General features: G+C 46.4%; 2 protein-coding genes across 5 annotated transcripts; both read right to left on the bottom strand.

The window, feature by feature from the left end:
* Positions 1–1,583: 1,583 nt before the first annotated feature.
* calm1a (calmodulin 1a) lies at positions 1,584–8,905 on the bottom strand. Of its 3 annotated transcripts, XM_060051881.1 has the most exons (6): positions 8,833–8,905; positions 4,540–4,570; positions 4,252–4,395; positions 4,062–4,168; positions 3,798–3,933; positions 1,584–3,480 (listed from the first exon to the last, which is right to left on the bottom strand). In XM_060051881.1, the coding sequence occupies exons 1-6, from the start codon at positions 8,833–8,835 to the stop codon at positions 3,452–3,454; spliced, it is 450 nt and encodes a 149-aa protein (XP_059907864.1). In that variant the 5' UTR covers positions 8,836–8,905; the 3' UTR covers positions 1,584–3,451. The 3 variants fall into 3 exon arrangements, with proteins under 3 accessions (XP_059907864.1, XP_059907863.1, XP_059907862.1); XM_060051880.1 differs by lacking the exon at positions 8,833–8,905 and having other exon boundaries at positions 4,540–4,615; XM_060051879.1 differs by lacking the exons at positions 1,584–3,480; positions 3,798–3,933; positions 4,062–4,168; positions 8,833–8,905 and having other exon boundaries at positions 4,277–4,395; positions 4,540–8,826.
* A 1,389-nt stretch (positions 8,906–10,294) lies between these two features.
* nrde2 (NRDE-2, necessary for RNA interference, domain containing) lies at positions 10,295–21,206 on the bottom strand. 2 transcript variants are annotated; one of them, XM_060051867.1, is made up of 20 exons: positions 21,060–21,206; positions 20,373–20,469; positions 20,036–20,058; positions 19,828–20,005; positions 19,537–19,677; positions 18,857–19,128; positions 18,242–18,468; positions 17,479–17,694; positions 16,842–17,031; positions 16,196–16,329; positions 15,803–15,923; positions 15,322–15,488; positions 14,908–15,079; positions 13,802–14,022; positions 12,888–13,380; positions 12,364–12,737; positions 12,129–12,268; positions 11,204–11,345; positions 10,829–10,900; positions 10,295–10,554 (listed from the first exon to the last, which is right to left on the bottom strand). In XM_060051867.1, exons 1-20 carry the CDS (start codon positions 21,166–21,168, stop codon positions 10,429–10,431), a joined length of 3,615 nt encoding a protein of 1,204 aa, XP_059907850.1. In that variant the 5' UTR covers positions 21,169–21,206; the 3' UTR covers positions 10,295–10,428. The 2 variants fall into 2 exon arrangements, with proteins under 2 accessions (XP_059907850.1, XP_059907849.1); XM_060051866.1 differs by having other exon boundaries at positions 19,828–20,058.
* Between the last annotated feature and the right edge of the window lie 16 nt (positions 21,207–21,222).

The raw sequence follows: 21,222 nt of genomic DNA, 5'->3' as shown, positions 1-21,222 counted from the left end.
ATCCTGCTACCTAGTCTTGTGTTTTCGATGTTTTAGAATATGCATAGAAGAACCTATGCCATTAACACATGTTTCACCCTCTCGCACACGTGTGACTCACACATACATGTGAGTTTCATGCACACACAGAAACATGGTGCATCGCGGAATGACCTTTTGTGTCACTGTAGCCGAGCCAGTTCTGAGTCAACCTGTAGTGTTCCCCATTGACCACAGGGGGACATGAGATATGTGCACATTTGTGTGAATGCCAAAAAAAGACCTGCTGAGTCTACCGAGGCTACCTGCTAATTATTACCTGTATCTCGTACAGATAATCTAGAGCTATTAACGCTAGTACTTTATTTTCCATAGCCATCCATGCGCTTTGTGAAAATCAAGATGTATAAATTATCAATTAAATCAGGACTTGTGTTTCCTGTTGTGTGTATAAATGCCACCTATAGTGACTGTCTGCTTCAGTTCTCTGTAACTTCCAGCCAAATAAATATTTTCTTTTTCTATTTAGTTTTGATGTCTCAATTGTCTGTCAATTATTTAAAGTTTTATAATTGTTGTTGTACATTTTATTGTTCTGTGTAATATGATTATTCCTCCATTTTAAAGTCAATATATTATTTCGGAGAATTATGTTACTCAGACTTTTCCCTTTGGGGGGTGGGGGGGCTGAAATAGGAGATGCAGAAGATTATTGGGACTGCCTGTGTTAAAGTGATACATTTTGAAAGGACATTTGTTTGTAGGTGTTTTTTTCTTTTTCCCCATTCTCAAACGGTTGCTGTTAGTGGCTCTGTGTGCGATGGGTCCGTCGTTCTGTGGTGTGTCTGGGGTGCAGGTGATGAGTGGGCCTGGCGCCTCATGTCATCAGAGGATCAACTCAACCGGACACAGGTTGACGCCCATTGTGCCTCAGCGTCAGGACTCCCTGTGTGCCCCTCTCAGCTCTTTGTCCCTTCTCACACACACACACAGGGGTCCAGACTGGTGGTATCAGTAACCAGTCAGGACCTCCCCAGGGCTCAGTGACCTCCACACCCTCAGGCTTCTAATGGGCCTCTCAACAAACTCATTCATCGCGCAACTGAGCCTTGTTGAATTTAGATACGTGTTCACACATTACAATATTTTTGGTATTTGTACATGATTGAGTTTAACTTCAGACATGACGATTTAGACCGTTGAATAACTCTGGAAGGTCAAATTTGTGAATGCATAAACCGCCCATGTGTTTGTGTGATGAGGGTGGCTGGGTGCGGACATTACTGGTTAGTTGTTATTAAAGCACTGGCAGACATAGTTGTCCCTTTCCTTTCCAACCCCACCAAAACCATAACTCACTCAGCAGCTCCTCCCTCACCTCACTCCAGCTCTGTTGCCTAGCAACCCCTTATCTGAAAGTGGAGCTTTAGTTTTTTTTTTTGATAGTCCTCAGGAAACCTGTTCGCACTTGACACATTGAGATAAAGACAGTACATTTTGGACAAGGAACTGCTCATGGAGAAGGTATAAAATGGAGTTAAATTAAGCTGATAGGAACAGCGTAGTAATGTTAGTCCATCAACAAACCAAACAAGACTAGTGCATTTAAGTTCATGGTGTTTTATTGGAAAAACAAAATGTAAAGACTAGCATGTACAACTTGGAATGCAGATCAACTGAACAGAACAGTTGGACTGGGACAGGCTTTGCCGCATCCACTTTCACAGGCATCCCCCCACACATGCGCACGCACGCACTCACACACACACACACACACACACACACAGACACTAGATAGAAATGCTGCAAAAGCACCGACCCTCACCAAACAGAAGCAAACAACCCCCAAACATGATACCCAGAGCAAGGTTTGAGGCAGAGCTGGGCAATATAGGGATGTGGTGAAAGATGTTCTTTATTAATCCCAGAGGAATAATAAGGGATGGGATCAGATCTCATCTGGGATTTAGATTTGTGATGTAGACCATATGTAGGTTGCATTAGTCCTACAGGTAATAGTTTAAAGTAAAGTTTGACTAAAGAAACGACGAATGAATCAATCCATTTTAGCTTGGGAATCATATGCACAATAAAAATGAAGTCGTCCAAAGAATGTAAAAGATGCAAAAAAATGAAATGCCGCTAAATTATCAAGAGGTATTTAGGCATAATATATTGATTAAAAATATTGCCCCGCTCTTGTGCGAGCAAGTAGAACTAAGCGCCATGTCCCGTAAACAAAGCCATGGTACTACTTTGAGCCTCTTTTTGGTTCACCATGCCATTCTGACACATGATTCTGAATTATTTACCTTTACCCCAGTTACCGATCTCTGTCTCCCTTATATCTCAAAAGTTGCTCCCGTATCATCACCTTCAAGTATTCCCGTCCCTCTCTTACAGTCTAGACACCTACCCCTCCCCAAAAAGGTAAACACATTAGAGTAAAGCGATTATTCAGACATGCCAAAAACACAATCTAAAATGTATATATTTTTTTATTCTTATTTTCCTCCTTTTTTTTTTTTCTTAAAAATATCTCTGGCGTCGCTTGGTTAGTGTAGGTAAGCAAACTGCGAAAGGTACCCCCTGGTTCATTTGCAACCTTCTAATCCCCTACAAAGCCTCAAATGTCCCTTTCCCTTCTCCCACAAACCCCCTGGCTCTCCCTCGTGAGGCCTGCCAACAGTCATCCCCATCACTGGGCTTTTTATGCCATGACCCGTCGTAAAGCTGCATGCATGAAGAAATAGAAAAAAGAAACAGGAATAGAAGGAAAGGCGATTGGCCAGCCCAGATAAATCATAATGACGTTGCGTGGATGGAACCGGAAAGCAGAGGAGCTGGCGGCAAACTAGCTGGCTGCTGATAGGCTGCTTGGCTAACGTGTTAAAGAATCTGATTGGGCTGCTCGGCACTGGGGTGGGGGGAGGGGTGGGAATACAAGCTGGTACATGCAAATAGATAGCCTAAGTCCCGCCCTTCCACTGTGCCATATTGGACGTTATTTTGGAAAGAATTGCTAACGGCAGTCAACAGGGGACAAATCATTTTGATCCCGTATGAATTGCAGAAATGTTTCTCAATTTAAAGATAATTTAGCAAGCTAAGAAAGTCGTTCGCTTAACGCAACCTTTGGCTGTGAGTTTCAGTCAAATTCTTCAAGTTCGAATTCTTCAAGTTCCGTAGCATGTTGAACTTTGAGTTCAGCATACACTGACTTTCTTGACTTACAAAATCAGCTTTTCTTCTGAAATAAAGGCCCAATGGGGGCCCACTGGAAGGGGAGGGACCTAGGCTCGGGGTTTTTTGTTTGTTTTACTTTTTTCTTGCTTATATGGACAGAATTTTCAGTTTTCCAACATTCAGTTTTAAGTTTTCTATACAGAAACAGTATGAATAAATGTAGATTTTTGCAATAAGAGGTAAGTGAAACATTTGACTGATTCTTTTTCTTCAAAAGAGGGACAGCTCATTTGGCGGTCATCATCTGGACAAACTCTGCAGAAACAAACCAAACGAGAACAGCAAGTTAAAGCAAGTCATGACACCGGCTACAATACTCGGCAGCGGGTTTACTCGATTTACACATCATAAATATGGAAACGAATGTTCCATCGATCAATATTTTAGACACGGATGAGACTCCAGGGTCAAGCCGGGAGGAACACGTCTCAACTGGAACAGGGCGCTCCAAACCCATTAAGACACGGTTCCACACACACATCAATGCGCTCGGATCACATCGCAGTCAAAGAAGGCGGTCATGCAGCAGTGCTACTGCACCAATGGACGGGAGTTATGCTAAAGTGTGGCACCTTCATAGTTGACTTGTCCGTCCCCATCGATGTCAGCTTCCCTGATCATCTCATCCACCTCCTCGTCGGTCAGCTTCTCGCCGAGGTTGGTCATCACGTGACGCAGCTCCGCGGCGCTGATGTAGCCGTTGCCGTCCTGGGGGGAGGGGGGGGGGGGGGATAACGGTGTCACGCACACAGACCCACTTCACATAATCCCATTTAAACGTTGATGAATATAAAATCCCAATGGCCTTAACTAAACACATTGGACGCGATACGCACCTTGTCAAACACTCGGAAGGCCTCCCTGATCTCCTCCTCGCTGTCTGTGTCCTTCATCTTCCTCGCCATCATGGTCAGGAACTCTGGGAAGTCGATGGTGCCGTTGCCTGGGATACACGAGTACAATAAGTCAAGCGTTCATCCCAGCTCCTCTCCTCTGACGGCCCGGGGCGGTGGGGGGGTGTCGTACCGTCGGCGTCCACCTCGTTGATCATGTCCTGCAGCTCGGCCTCCGTGGGGTTCTGGCCCAGAGAGCGCATCACGGTGCCCAGCTCCTTGGTGGTGATGGTGCCGTCGCCGTCCTTATCGAACAGGGAGAAGGCCTCCTTGAACTCTGGGTAGACGGAGGCAGGGGGAGGGGACAACGGGGGGTGAAGGAGTAGCAAGGGACTATAAGACAAGCTATTCCAGTTCTGCATGCATATTACGGTCAGTTGGTTCCCTAATGCACTGTGTGTGCGCCAGAGTGAGGTCTTACCAGCAATCTGCTCTTCAGTTAGTTGGTCAGCCTGGAGTGGGGGAGACAAACACGGACGCATTATTCTCCTTGGAATATTTAACACGGGCGATAAGCTCCAGAAATAAACAATGCTCCTTATACATTAGCCATGTGCTAAAGGTTAAAAGACCAACTTGGTGTACTAGAACCCAACCTAAGGACACAAGTACCGCACACCAAAGGAACAAAATCACAACCAGGAGATTATAGCGACACTGATCCACGTTACAAACAAGAGTCCTGACTTTGCATCTCCGTCTAATGTTAAAGACCATGGGCTCCACCTTGAAGTTCTCAAAGCAGATGTCGGTCAGATCAGCGATGAGCTTCATGGCTTTTGGTTCTGGCCCTTTGGCCCCTGCGTCGCGCCCCCCCTTCCGGGCCGTCCCCCCGTCCAGCCTCAGCACCCTGGCCCCTGCTCCTGCTCCTGCCTGGGGCTTGGGCCCCACGCCTCCGCCCTTGCCCGTCACACTGTCGGGCAAACGGGCCCCGGCGCTCGGCCCGTCCAGCGCCTTCCGCACCGCCACCAGGCCCTCGGCGAGGCACTCTGCTCGCTTAGCGCTCTGCGCGCCCTGCTTGCGCACCTCCAGCAGCTCGGACCGGAGCCCCTGCAGGCTGCTGCGCAGGTCGTGGAGCTCCTCGACCAGGCCGTCCACGCGGCCGTCCACGCGGTGGGCCAGCATCTGCAGGAAGGCCCTGTAGTTGCGCTCCTGCTGGCGGATGAGCGTGGTGTAGAAGTACTGCTGCTCGTCCAGCAGGTCGTACATGGACGACAGGCTCACCAGACTGCCTCCTCCCGGGTACATGGCCGCCTTCTTGGGCAGCATTGGGCCGCAGAAGACGAGGGGTACGTACCGGCCAGCCAAAAATGAACACACAACGGGCCGACGAGTAGGTTTGAACGGCTGAAGGAACGAGATGTATCTGCACAGCGGAGGGACGGGCTTTGTTCGATTTCTTCAGAGAGACCGTTGGGCAGAAGTCAGTATTTGCATGTTGTTATTTTTCCAGTGGAGATGGTCAAGTGGATAGGGAAAGGTCAATTTCAGAACTCGACGGACAGAAGGATGGACAACCTGCATCGGGAATGGAAGAACGAACGTGGAGATATCTATATTCCGTTGACCCTCGCCGCTGGCTCCCTCTACCTCAAGGTTGAAGGATGAAGACTGGGTCTCCTGCTGGCGGTACGCCCCTTCTGTCGCCTACTAAATCTGTCTGCCTAATCGCTGCCAGTGTCTCTGTGGCTCCTTCCTTCTTCCAGCACGCCGGGGGTACGTGACCAGACTATGGCCATCTGGGTTGTGCTTCAGCCACAGAGGGAACCTCCTCTACTTCGCCCTTGTGGGCGAGAACGGGCATCTGTTAGACAGGGTGACAGCGAGATGAGCTGTCTGCCCCTTCCCCCTCATAGACGGATGGACTAAGTGAGATGTCTGCCCACTCTTTTGCAGCATCCGTCCTCGTTAGGAATCGGGTATCGTTTAGCAGCCTTTGACACGGACTGTTGGAAGTGCCAGATTTCTGTGTTGAAAGCCCGTAGCCAAGCTGAGGGGGTCCCGTCACTCACACAGGGGAGTTGATTTAAGGAACAGTGTGTGAAGAACAGTGGTCAGGCTATTTGGCCTGTCAACTTCTAGTTAGAGTTCCATCTCCAAGGGGGAGGGGGGGGGGGGAGATCAGTTTGCACCGGCCATACAGCGGTCATCTGAACCCTGCTGGGGGCACCATGGTTCAGAAGGGTATAGTCTCAGCTGGCTTGGCTAAGCCCATCTCTCACCCCCTCCTCCCAAGGTGTGTGTGCCAACAATAATATATCTGCCATGTTTTTGACAACCAGTGCAATTGGCGTGCCAATAGGGAACTAATAAAGCAATGAGGCTGGAGAGAATTCATTCTGGATGATGTACTAAGGGTGCCTGAAGGCATTGTAAAGGTCGATTAAAAACAATTTGAATTATTAAATACTGATTTGAAATTCAACAGAAATAACAGAACCCTCGGTTAACAAACAAGCAAACAAGAGTATTATTCGCTGGCCGCACTAGCTTATCTTTTTTCCCCCCCGGTAGTTTCCCTTCATTATAGCACTGTAGTCCTCTACAATGAGTGTTTAACATTAGGCTCTATCCAGAAAAGATCTGTATACGAGTTTCCGACATCAAAAGGCAGCCTCCTCATTTTCGGTAACCACGTTATACTTCACTGAAAATTCATGGTCACGCAATTAGAGGTCCCAGGTGAGGTGCCTGGGGTGCTCCCCGTTCTTCATCTCACCCTGGTACGGTTGAACCTGTGCTATGGTTCAGTTTAGCTATGGTGAATGCAGTAATCAAAGTCAGGTGTGGCCCAAACTGTTGGACTGTGGAGCGGTTCCAATTGTATGTCTTTGCTTTAATATGTCATGTTAACCAATTGTCAAAAAATACAATCTCACTTCTTCTTCAAGTCCACTAAGCACTGCCCTGGCCTCCGTGTTTTTGTCAGCGCTTCCTGATTTTACAACAAAACAAGCACTGCGGGTAACTTTGTGCATTTAAATGCTAGGCAACATGATTTTTACTATTGTGAATTCCCATGAGCTACAAAAATACATCGAGTCTCCTTTGTTGCAAAGACGTAGTTACAAACCTTGGGGTGGAATATAAATAGGAATAAACTGCTTCCGACTTAACCATGCAGTAGTGAATTATGAGGACTGATACAACAGTCTGCATTACCTAAACTGATGTGTATGTAGTAGTGTATGCATATACTTTTCCCTTTCAGACTCGAGACTTAACTAGCCAAGAGTCTAGATTTGTGAAGGAGGTATTCTGGACATTTAAAAGATAAGAAACAGCATACAGCTCCTTCCTTGGGTATTACAGGTCTAACAGGTAACAGGCACAGGACCGACCACAGGACAGTACCATTCAGGTTTGGTCACATGTAAACCGTTTAAAAAAACTAAATGGGTCAAAGAATCACTGATCTGTCCACCCCTATTTTGCATAAACGTGAGCAGAAGCAATAGTAAAATGACTGCTTGTTCCCGCAAGAACAATAGTCATCAGACCAACATTTTTTCAAATAAAATGTAAAACTTTATTTAGTGGGTCTTCATATGAAACAAAGCCAAATATAAGTACTCCTCCTATCCCAGATTAATCTACACGTCACAATGTCAGTCCCCAGTAACGCACACTTGATTCTGCAAGTAAATCACCCTTTAATTACATCAATGATTATTTTATTCCATTCCAGGGTCAAAGTGGATCGTATCTGCAGTGTGGTTCAAGTTTCCTGTTAGTTTTAACTATCGGGAACATCACTGATAACACAGTGGAGGATTTTGGCTTTGCTTCTGAGCAATAGAAAAAGGAACCGGTATTCTCTCTTGTTTTCCATGGAAGACTGAGTTACCAGCACACCTGATAACAATCCAAATTGACATCAATATGTTATGAATCTGGCATTCATGGTTGATTGACGATGTGTCGGGTGTGTTGGCGCAATGTAAAAATATGTTTATCTGATTCTATGACTCAAGTTTGCCCTGGTGTTACTTAAGGTGAATTGCAGCATCATGCCCCATGTGGAGACCTCATAGTGTGCAGACCACAGTTTGCAGATCTCATACCATAGACTGCATACTGTACACACTTCATAATGCCCCATACTGTACAGACCTCCGACTATAGAGACCTCATACTGTAAAGATCTGTGTGCAGATCTCATACCATAGTGACCTCATACTGAACCGACCTCATTATGCCTCATACTGTACAGACCTCAGACTATAGAGACCTCATATCATACCGCATCATACTGTGCAGACCTCATGCTGTGCAGACCTCATACTATGCCAGATCACGGCCAATGGTACGTCTTGCTTTGGGGCTACTAACATTAGCTGGCCGCCGGCTCGCCGTTAGCAAAACCGACCAACCCTCCTTGCATTTGTAACCGGCATTGCTCAATTTGTCGATATATAATGTAACAAAATGCACAACAAATAGAGTACAGGTAGGGATGGCTATTTAAGATCGATCGAGCTAGTCACAGAAACACGACTACAACCCAGTTCGTTACGCCTACCCGCCCATGTTTTCGAGTTGCTAGCTAGCTAAAATCTTGACTGGATCAATCTCATACACACAGCCTCCGTAACGGAATGAATTGGGTATTCTGAGCTGGAACCAGAAGCCTGTCAAATGCAGGATTATATTGCGGATTTAAGTATGATTACACAAATATACATATCTCAAAAAGGGTCGAAGGAACACTCACCATGTCTGTTTGAGCAGGTAGTGCTTGTTGGCTAATGCTAGGCGTAGAGGAAATGGACGGTCGCCACTGAGCTGCAAGGCTGGGTTAGGGGAGAACCACGACTCGAGTATTCGCGTATTCCTCCGCACAGATGAAAAGAGCCCAGGTCACTGACTCCCGCATCACTTTCTTTCTAGGTGCTGTAAAACATTAAAAAAAAAAATCTATATATATATTTCAAGAAAGCTAAAGCCAATATCTGATATTGTCTGCCATACCAACATATTTATTGTTGTACTCACAGGTCCAAACATGCAGGTATAAGGCATACTGATACATCTGCACTGTACTGTAGGTACATAGATACCACGGATGACCCACGGAAGATCATAAATGAACTCAATAGAAAGTTGAAAAAACAGCACATTCACACATTTTATTATTACAAATGCAGCTTTTTTAAATGCCAATAAATATTTTATTTATATATGCACATGAAAATATGAATCGAAGTCGATTAAGATGTGTGCTTCAATGTAAAATTTAAATCTGTTCACATCCATATGTTTGATCTAAACTCAGATTTTACTTAATTTCAAAACAATTCCGCAAACTTTTTTTTTCGTGTATTAATCAAAAAATGCAGCTACTTAGCAGTGTTACTAACAACAGAACAACCCTTACAAAAGCTAAAATAAGACACTTATTTGCACTGCTAACGCTTCATTGTTAACAAAGCGGCGCAGCAATAATGTACATTATTGCCTGGGGGGGGACATAGACCACAGTAACCTCGGGGGCGTTTCAGATTTTATTCAGGGCGTTCAGAGCGGTGGTGTACGCGCTGCAGACCTTTATGGAAGCGGAAGGATATGGCTTTTGCCGACCGGCTTCTCATTTCGACTCTGTTATAGGGAAGTGCAATTCATTTTGAGACGAGCTTGCTGATTGGATAGAGTAGACCTGCAATATTCTACACACTGTACAGCCACGCAAGATTGGCTACGCAGGATCTGCAATGCGTCAAGCCATGGCGCTCGCTATGTAAATGATGAGACAGATGAGTGGACGGATACTTCATAACGAGATTTGCCTGATTATAATTATACATGACATGACTAATACTTTATTTCCAGACGACTCAATCTGTTCGCATTTAAAGTGATTGACACATATTATGACAGCCTACTTCACAAGTGGGTGGGACATCATCACCTCAAACGCGTACCTGTTACTCAAAAGTCGAATCATTGGCGTTCAAAACGTTTTGTGGAACATTTAAATTATTTAAAATATCTTTCTGCTTTGTGCGTCTTCGTTCGTGGTGGGTTTTATTATTGATGCTTTTATTTGAGGTTCTTTCTTAATGTTATGTTTATTTCATCTAGACGATCTAACATTAAATTTAAGTACTGTATGCTTATTTTGTCCATACATACCTGGTTTAACAGAACGAATATACAAAAAAAAAACACCAGTTCTAAAAAACACTTTTTATTCCAATTCTCAAAAAGTATATTTGATGTACCTATATACATGAAAAAAACCTCTCTCATCAAATTATTTTTAGGCTAAGAATGAATAACATTTTGTTCACATGAATGTCTGCTTGTTCATTCAATCTTCAAGTAGTATATCCAACTCCTCTAGGGGCAGTCTGAGACGCAGTTCCTTCTCCGTCATGAGGTCCACAAACTCCTGGAGGTGTCCGGGGAATAGCTGCACTGCGTCCATGTACAAACCCTGGTCACAATGCAAACACACTAATGAGCAAGAACGTCTGAATGCCCTCACACAATATGTAAATGCATGTATATGCATGCCATACACGGCAGCAAACATGTGGGCTACACTTAGACACAAAGCAGCACTCATACTGTATGTATGTAAATACAAAACAGCCAAAGATAAGACACAAATTGAAGTCAATAGTCGCACACAAATATAGAGAGCTGAAAATGTAGGGAGCGTCTATAATCTGTTAACATAGTATGGTGTGCGTGTGCGTGTGTGTCACCTTAGACCAGGGAACGTTCTGCAAGGCCTTGTAGAAGATCGCTTTGGCATTGTCCAGCTTACCCTCCGATACCTGCAAGCATACATTAGAAACATGTACATTTAGGCCTATGCACATCATCATACACCATGTCCCCCCTAGACTAGACTAGAAATGGGTTCCGTAACAAATAGCAGTACATTTGAAGTCATCAACCATCTTTTAGTTCTCAGTCATTTGATTGTTACTGGTATGTTTTGATTGATATTCTAACACTCAGGAGGAGCCGGGGGTTGAATTAGCAACCTTCCGGTTACCAGTCAACCCGCTCTACCTCCTGAGTCACATGCCGCCAATAGTACACATTTTGTTGGTTTCAACGGCCTCCTGCCTCACCAGGAAGTGCATATACATCCGCCAGAGTAGAGGACAGTGGGCACCCATCTCACTAAGAAGGGCGTTTCCAAACAGGCCCCGGATACGGTTGCCAAGGCCATTTTCCGGCAAGATGGGTAGAGCGCCATCATGAGATTCAAACCTACAGGCAGACAGTTGGAAGATAAATAATTAGTATAACATTCACACCCAGTTGGGAACATTCATGATGCTGCATTTTTGCAAGGGCTTTTAAGAGTTGTCCATCGGCTTACTCAACATTGTGTGGCCTTGTTAGGCGATGGATAGAGGCTCATTTATTTACATACTAATCTTCAAATGTCAGGTCAAAGAAAATCGAAATTAAACTGGTGTGGAGGTAGATTAATTAAGAGTAATTATTTACTATTATAATACATTATTATCTATTTGCAGGAAACAACACATTTAATTGAAACCTGTTTCATTAAGTTAAATCCCACTATTTTACTAAGCTTCCAAGCACAATCATTCCAAATTGCTTCTGGCATAAAGCATTTTATTCCGACCTTGTTGTGTCTGAGCCCCTTCCATTGGAGCCACTATCCAACACCGAACATTGGAGCACTGTATTTGACATTAGAAAAGCTAGGAAGCATATTTAACAAAAAAAAGTGACTCATCGTCACTTAGCATTTAAGTCACTAATCACACTTAGCATTTATGTGATTAGTGACTTGGTGGTGAACATGTTCAATATACCATTTAGTACTCCATGACAGAGTCGTAATAACATCCTCTTTCTCTTTACTTCCTGATCTGATGTCTCGATGTTCCCAATAGTGTGTACCACATCTTGTTAGGGTTAGACCCTACCTGAGGCAGCTCCTCTTATATGCTACATAAACGATGCCTACCAAACAGTAGTCTCTCAGATAGGTGACACGGGGACAGCAGCTGCTCTTACCGCTGGGTCGCGTCCACCAGCTGCTTCCTTTGTTGCTCGGCAACAATAGCAAAGAGGCGTGGCACGATGTCCTTGCGTCCCCGGGTCACCGAGTGAAAGAAGCGGCGGGCCCGTCCTGCGCTGTGATACCGGTTCTCCACCTGGAAGACGGACACACACAGTGTGCCGTTATTAGTATATTACACTCATTTTTGAGAAACAAACCCTTGGACAAGAGTTCCCGGCCCGACGGTACCTGTAAGTAAACGGTCCAGAGGGGGGCGCACTGGGGCCAGGCGGAGAGCGAGGAGGTGAGGGCGTGTCTCAGCGTGGCCAGGGGAAACACGCTGGTGCTGAGGTGGTATCTGAGCAGCGCCGCGTGCTGAACGGCCAACGCCTCGCACTCAAACGCCAGCCTCTGGGCGCAGAGTCTGCCGGCCTCTGTGCCGGCGGCGCCCGGACCCCCGCTGGCGCCGGCGTGGTTATCAGAGGCCAGGGTCAGCGCCCGGTGGAGCCCCTCCGTTCCCTCCCGAGCTTGGCCGTACACCGCGTTGGTCGCCTGCACGCCGACCGTCAGATGCTGGTACAAGGCGTAACAGCCCACCAGGCCTCTTAGCTTCGGTCCGTCTCCTAGAATAAATCAAAATATAAAAACATCAGAACATAAAGAAATCGGTATTCTGCCATCTCCTGATTATCCTCTTTGATAACAAATTGGAACAACGTCCATAACAACTTTGTTCTTGTTCCAGCATAAAGGGATGGCTGTCAGAGACCCACCTTTCTTGCCCTCGCCCCACTTGCGGAGGTCCTTCTCCAGGGCAGCCAGACGGTCCGTCAGGGCCTGCTCATAAGTCCTCCTGGCCTTCAGCACCGCCACTGGGGTGGGCGCCGCGGCCCCGGGGGCGGAGGCGGCCCCCTCCGCCAGCCGGGTGAGGACGCCCACGGCCGGGGCGGAGGTCGCGTCCCCGGGGCCGCCCTTCCTCCCCTCCCCGGCGCCCTCCTCACACTCCAGCTGGGCCCACAGCAGGCAGAGGTCGCAGAGGGCGGGGCAGCCCAGCCCCTTGGCTCCTCCCATGGCGGTGGCGGCCGAGAACACCTTGCGGGCGTCGTCGGCGTTGCCCAGGAGCCACTCGAGGTGGCCGTACTCCCGCCAAAGCGCCAGGGCGGAGCGGTTGTCGGGCTCCTTGAGCAGCCGCTTGGCCACGCGCTTGCTGCTCTTGCCCTGGGAGCGCAGGCGCTTCTTGCTGCCACCGCAGAGACAGCGCAGGACCTGACAGGAGGGCACACACACACACACACACACACACACACACACACACACACACACACACACACACACACACACACACACACACACACACACACACACACACACACACACACACACAAACCCAGACCTAGTTTTACTATTAAACTCCATGATTTTGACTTTCGTGGCATTTTTCTGCCAATTCCCCTTTCTATTTCACACATCTCAAAACTATATATTTCTCAAAAAAAAATATCGGACCATAATAATATTTTAAAAGTGCCTCACTTCCTCTTTGGCCATATTATTTCCTCCAGTCCACACTGAGAACCCAAAGCCTGATACATGATATCACATGTTAGCAAGGGTGATTCCATCTAATCACGCAAGGCAAATGTCAGCGACGATAACAGTGAGATAACAGGTGGTTGGGCGTCCCTACCTTGAGTTTCTCATAGCGTATCCAGCAGAGTGACAGGGCCGCCCGGTGGGGCGGGGCCAGTTGTGGGAGGAGCAAATGGAAGGCGTTGGTGAGGAACTCTTCCCCTTGCTTCCCGAGCCCCGCCCACTTCCTTGACCCCTGCAGCGTTGTCATGTGACCCACCGCGTGGACTCCCGTGTTCTGGAGGTCGTAGCCGCTCAGAGGTCGCTGGGGGTCATTGCCTTGGGGGAGACGGACATTGGGAAGAGTTGGTTGTTTTGTTTTGTTTGATCATCTGGTGTATGACAAACTGCTCAGGCAGCCACAATAGTCTAGTCCTAAAATGTCATAACTGCAGAAATGTCCAAAGAGTGCAATGCAACATATTAATGAACATTCATGTTTTGCCTACACCATTTATGGTGAAGGCTGTATACTGTATCATACACAAGTACGTACAATCACATACGCACACCCATCTAGCTATTGTCATCCAATACACAGGCGAACAACAAATGAATGAATAAGCCAGTGCCATAGCAGCCATTGAGTCCCTGTTTGTGAAGATGTGACTGCATGTAAGCTCCCCATCTTTCTCTTTCCAATGAGCCCACTATTACTCCTCATCTTTCTCCTTGGCCACAAATGTTGATCCTTTGAGTGACAGCTAGCGACTAGCCTGGCTAACGGCAGACCTCATCTCAATCCACATTGAGATGAGGTCTGGGAACCACACATTCATTTTCTCGTATTTGAGGCGTGGTTTACGATTGCCCGGAGCCGTTTATTGGGCGCCATGAATGTCTTATCATATGAGTCTGTACGTAGCTCATAGCCAATCGTATCATTTATACCAGATGACGTTTGTAGAGCGACAGAAATTCGATGAGGAAGAAGACGATGGGTGTGTCGCATGGACGTCGTCAACGTCTCGCCGTCCCTCCCCGTTCTGTGATTGGTTCCCTATCTCAGGCGAAATTTCGGATCCATAGAATCCAGGCTGCCTAGCAGAGTGCAATGAAATCGCGCGCAAGGCAGCATGGGTATACCCAGGCTAGCTAGTGACTAGGGCGACACCAGAACAACCCTCCATTGGATTTAATAGAATCAAGGGGACTTGGTTGTACCCTGTGTGAGCAGAGTGAGGTCCTCCATCAGGAGGCTGCTCTGACAGGGGGCGCCCAGGAGCACAGAGTCCACAGGCATCCCCATGAAGGACAGGAAGGAGAGGAGCAGACGGCGCTGGAGCTCTGGGGACGCCAGGTGGATCAACGAGGGCCCGATGTCGTCAAACAACACCTAGGTATGGATGGGGACGAGGAGAGAGAGAGGGGATTCAATTACAATGTGGTCTTTACTCTTTCTGAGTAACTCTTTGAACGGCAGGTGGAATAAGTGCCAGTTTTAATGACGATTCAATTTTCTACATCACTTGTGTTCAAAGAAAACAATATGGGAACAATAATATTTGAACATTAGATTATTTTTTTAACGTTTACATAAAATCTTTTATGATGCATCATAAGTTCAGCCCCGCTAACCTGTCTGTCTGGGTCTTCACAGTCCTCCACTGTTTGGCCCTTTTCTGGCCTCCAGGGCAGCCAATGAGTTGCCTCCCTGGAAGACTCCACATTCAGCCAGAGCTCCCATCTGGGTCTGTCCCGATCCTTTAGCTCCTCCTCCTCCTCTTCCTCGTCTTCGTCATCCTCTGAAGAAAAAGAAGAAAGCGGACACATGAAGACAAACAGATGTGATCAAACACAAACACACTAATATATTTAGATGGATTTGGACCGGGTTTACTCTTTTAATTGTATTTAATAAATTCAAACTTTTTCTTAGTTTCATTACTAAATAACCACAAGAAAACAAAAGCTGTAGTTCATAGATATAGTATTGCGTGTGTGTGCTAGTACGTGTGTGTGTGTGTGCGCTAGTGAGTGTGTGTGTGTGTTAGAAGGTGTGTGTGTGTGTGTGTGTGTGTGTGTGTGTGTGTGTGTGCTAGTACGTGTACTTGTGTACCTGCACTGGGCTGGAGCCAGCCCCCTCTCTCCTGTTGAAGCATCCAGGCCTTCCACCCTCGGGCCCCCACCTCACCGATCCTGGCCTCCCCGCTGTCCCAGAACGGCTCAAAGAACTCCACCTGTACATGCAAACACCGCACTCATCAGCACATCACGACAGAGGCCTTCACAGGGCGGCACATGGAGACAGAGAAGGAGGCCCCCAATACTGCTGTTAGACTCTTGTCTTGACACCATTTTAAAAAGATTGTTGAAAAAAAATCGAAATCATCCGGCCCAAGACCTCCTAAATAATATTGATGGCAGCAATAATCATTGAACATTTAAAACATGCAAAAATAAATCGCAACGGTTCAACACGATGTGAGCGCAGGAGTGTCTGCACGGCTACCTGCTGCCTGGTGGGCAGTCCTCGAACCGTATCAGGCTTGAAGAAGGTGAAGTCCATCATAGCCTGGAAGAGTGACACGGCCTTCTCAGAGTGGCCACACTGTCGCAGGAAGTGACACTGCTGGATGAACAGATCTGGGAGACGGAACAGAGTGAGCCCGGTGAAACACACACACACTTCTTAAACACTGAGTATAGATACACACATGGACACAACATGTGAAGATGTCTATACAGATATGCACTGTATGAACAAAATATGTCCATCTATTATCCATGATTAAGAAAGCACTATATTTTTATACAGATAGTAAGGAGTGCATTGGTCACCAATTTGTAATGAAAACTAAGTCAGAATGGAAATTGTTGAAGAGAAGGTGACCACCCAAGTCTTTCCAGGACTGGGTTTAGAAGCTACATTACTGATGTATATTTTTTTCTTCTTGACAAGATATTCAGTAGATGTATAAAGGATACATCCCTCGAAGATATGTTATGGATATTTAACATTATCACAGGATATAGGTTTTTCAAGATATTCTGTAATTGTGTAGTGGACATATCCCTCTGTGATGTTATGGAGATTTAATTTTTTAAACGTTGAAGTGATTGTTAACAATCACTTCAACGTTTGGCCGATACATTACCTAACATCTCCTCCTCAGTTCCTGCTATGGCCAGGTGAGACACCATGCTGCCGTCTTGCACCGCACTGAGCGTGCTCAGACACTTCCCGTAGGCCGCGTTGACCCTGGACACGGTGAAGGTGCTGAAGTGACTCTGGGTGAACAGCAGGTACTCCCGCCACAAGGAGGGGCTGTTGGGGTGAAGGAACACCTGGGGAGCAGTCGCACCGGACACTTCAGAGCCACGCACACACGAACACACACATGTGCATGTATGTAAAGACATATGCCTTACAGATCGTGGAAGATAAAGACCTGCTATATGATTTGATAATTGCTGTTTTCAACAGTGTTGTTGTTGAAGTCCATTATTATATGTATTAACTTGAATGTCTGTTTCCATCGGCCAGACAATAATTTCTGCTAATTTCAGTTTGCATATATTATGCATACTATTAACTATTTGCATCATCATCATCATTTTTTTTTGTTTTATGTTTACTATCAGGTTGTTTGGACTGGAGGTTGGGACAGTGAGAGCACACTTCTCTCTCCATGTGTTTCTGTGCGTCTTCTCGAGGACCCCACCCTTGAGGCGCCCGACGAGAGGGTTCCCCCCTGGGGGGGGGGTGACCCCCCGGTCCCTCCCTCCTCCTACCAGTTTCTTCCACTCCTTGGCCAGGGCGGCCGGCTCCCACAGCTCCCTGCAGAGCCGCAGCCGCTCCAGCTGCAGCGCCACGCAGGACGGGTTGAGGGCCACGGCCCGCTCCGCCACGCTCAGCTTCTTCTCCACCACGCCGCGGTACGACGCCCGCCGGTGCTCCGCCGAGTCCGGCTCGCCCCCGCCGCCGAACACCGTCGCGCTCTGCTCATCCTGGGGAAGGAGGGAGGGGGAGAGGGGGAGAGGGAGAGAGAGAGAGAGGGAGGGAGGGAGGGAGGGAGGGAGAGGGAGAGAGAGAGAGAGAGAGAGAGAGAGAGAGAGAGAGAGAAAAGGAGCAGACAAGAGCAAGATTTTGAAACTAAACAATCAAAGCGATGTGCACACTCCCTCTCTGCTCCCTCTCTTCATAAGTTTGTCCAACTTTTGTGTTGTATTTCCCGCACCTGTGATTGAAAGAAATTCCCTGAACCAATCGGGGTAAAGATTCCCTGATTGGTCTAAAATGAGTTTGGAGCCGTCTACAATCTAAATTCTCTCACAGAGAGACAGGCGCTTTTATACGAAATTCAATAGAAAACAAATGTCTTAAATCACAATTATAGGGTCAGACATAATATAAGTTTGCCTGTATTGAGCTCTCTCTCGTAAATCAGTCCTTTACCTGAAACCTCCATCCATTCTTTATTTATTTGCCTATTGCCATTTTTGTGGATTGTGAGGAGTAATGCAAATGTCAAATTAAACTTGAAGTGGTCCTTACCTGGTAGTGTATGAACTCCATCCATAGCTGTGTGTCTCCTGGTTCTTCCCTCAGGCGCCTGTTGTAATCCCCTGTTTTCTCAGACAGGCTGGCCACCCTCTGGTCCTGGGCCGTGGCCTGGCTCTGGTCCTCGGGGGCCTCCTGCTTCCCCTTCCCCTGGGCCCACAGGGCCGTGCCGGCGTCGTACACGCCCAGGGGGTTCGCCGGCGACGTCAGCACCCTACCCGCTAGAGATCGGGGAATAACATTGGGAAGAATATGTAGGTCTATAGAACCTGAAGAGGGCCAAGGATTGTCTCGTCTTTTGGTCCCCGAACACCCGAGAACCATTGTGGGACACACAGGTTAGTGTGAGGGTTACTGATTGGTTAAATGAGTACCAGGTGACCTGGCTAGCGCATCACCTGACACTATTTGACCCGACTCGTTCTTCTTATAACAAATTCTAATAAAACCGGTTTGCGCATTTCCCTTAGATTTTATTGTTTGGTTACTCTTGAGTGCTTTTCATATGTAATATCAGTTAAGAATTGAACCATACCAAGTTGGCCTGTTTTGTACTAGTTTACAATTCCAATGCATGTGACCAAACATCCAAAATGAAGTGTATCCTACCAGTCTCTCCTCTGCTTAATCCTGCTTCACCAGCCAGGGTAATAAAGTCGATCATTCGGGGCAGCTCATCGCCTGCTCCGATCCTGGGCAGCGAAGGCAAAGCGGGCTCGGCTCTCAGCAGCTCCTGACTATCTTTTGAAAAGTATCGGTCCGCCCTTCTCCTCTTGACGTCAGCTTTCTTCTTTTTTTTGGCACTTTGCTCCGACTCCTCCCAAGAAATCGCCTGAAAGCGAGGGTCCAGGCCCAGCGAGGACGAGCCCTTCCGTCTGTACCTGGAAGACAGGAACGTGGAGGAAAGGGTTAGAGAAGGGGAGTGTGAGGTTGGTGGTGTTTGGGTTCATTGAAAGTAGAGGACACATGACCTAAGGCTACAGGCTATTATTTTTTATTGTTCTTCAACATTTTTGTGTTAGGAGACTTAGATTACCTGAGATAACGTTGGCAACAGCCATGGGAAGAAACAAAAGGCTTGTTACTTCTAGCGGATGACCTAACGGCATCTTCAAGATCACATGGCTTAGACCAAACCCATAAAATCCTGAGTTTTTCAAGGACTGGAATTTATAAACTGAATCTGGGACGTCAATTAACATATTTTTTTGCATGTGATTGCCATTCACATGCAATTGCTATGAAGCTTCACAATACCAAGTGAGTGAGACAACCGAGGGGTAGTTTACCTGGCCACGTCCCCCCTGTACAGGGACTTGTAGGTCCAGTTAGCTTGATCTGGTTTATTGTCAACGCAGAACGGCCGCTCAGTGGGGGAACGCACGTCATCAAGCCAGGAGAAACGACTGGCCAGCGGAGCAGGCTTTTCCCTGGGGGAACAGAATAACACACGTTGGTACTATGCACATACATGGACTTCTAACAGTCATGCATGAATGCAGCAAAGCACACTCTTCCCTGCATGCTGCTACGGTGCATGTTGGTAATATGTGTCTGTGCACATGTGTGCGTGTCCAGACCTTTCTCTCTCCTGCTCCCTCTTGAGGTCACTGGGATAAACGGTGTCAGAGCCCGACCCGCTACTGACTGAAGAGCTCCTGTCCCTCTTCTTATGTTTTTTCTTCTTTTTCTTCTTCTCCTTCTTCTTTTTCTTCTTTTTGGGAGGCTTGTCATCCTCCTCCCCTCTCGTCTTCTTCTTCTCCTCCTCCTCCTCCTCCTCCTCCTCCTCCTCCTCCTCAGAGCTCACCTCCCTTTCAAAATACAAGGAAAGTTAAAAATCATACCATGCTACTTAATGCTTTATTTATTATTGTTTATTGGAATATAATAAGCATTCATTCAGTCGATTATCAATCACAATGCATTGAAATTATGTTAAAAAAGTGAGAGCTGTTAGATAATTTGAAATAATGAACTTCTACAGTTGTATCAGATCTTAAAGCCATGCCCTGTTATGTGCCCTGATTAATCTATTCATCACCATAAAACATGCTGCCAAAGATGTGGTTGAGAAGCACATAACAGTGAACTCGATCTCAACTGGATAATAAGTGTGTTTTCCTACCTTGAATCATCTTGGTTCTGACTTCTGCTGGCCTTTAAAGCCCGTTCGTTGAGAGCCAATGCATCATCAGCTCGAAAGCTCTTATTTGTCAACCAGTCTAAATATAATATGACAATGTGGACAATAGGAAAATGGTCAGAGGATAGAATACACATACAACACTGTATAAACGAGTTAGCTAATAGCTAAACTGTATCCGATACATTAGTAATATGACTGCAATAGCTAAACTGTATCCGATATATTAGTGATATGACTGCAATTTTGATTTGTGATTATAGTTGGGAAACCTTGACTATTACAGTATGAACATATTGAATGATCGCTGAAATAAATTGGGGTTATGCTGTTGTCTGCATGAGGTGAGAATTCTTTAAATTAGGGGAGTTTTCCGTCATTACACATGACAGTACATTCCCAATTGTGTAACGACTCATTTTCTTGTGCCATATCAAGCCCATTTCGAGATTATTAAAGATAATACGATTAAAAGATCAAGAAGTAAGTTAGTGTTGAGTAACGATAAAGTTCGACATGTTGCTCATTCAGCTCTCAGGTGTGTAACGTGTTAGGGGAGCTGACGTTCCGGACTTTATAAAGGCTTGGTAATGTCGCTCTGGAAGTCACATTGTTTACGGAAACGATTTCCACAGCAAAGAAGATGACGTTAAAGATGTTGATAATAACCTTTGGAAGATTCATCCAGGTTTGTGGCCGTGACTTCTGCGAAAGCTGGGAACAGAGCCATGTTGTTGATGTTATGAACAGCGTTATGGTCGCAGGAAGACGGCGTCATCAAATGGTCCAGTTTTGGCTGATGATTTGAATTGTTTATTCAGCACCAATTTTT

Source organism: Gadus macrocephalus, chromosome 5, assembly GCF_031168955.1.
Source record: "Gadus macrocephalus chromosome 5, ASM3116895v1".
In the NCBI taxonomy this organism is placed as follows: domain Eukaryota; kingdom Metazoa; phylum Chordata; class Actinopteri; order Gadiformes; family Gadidae; genus Gadus; species Gadus macrocephalus.
The sequence above is the reverse complement of the archived record's forward strand: the minus strand, read 5'-3'. Positions and strand labels throughout refer to the sequence as shown.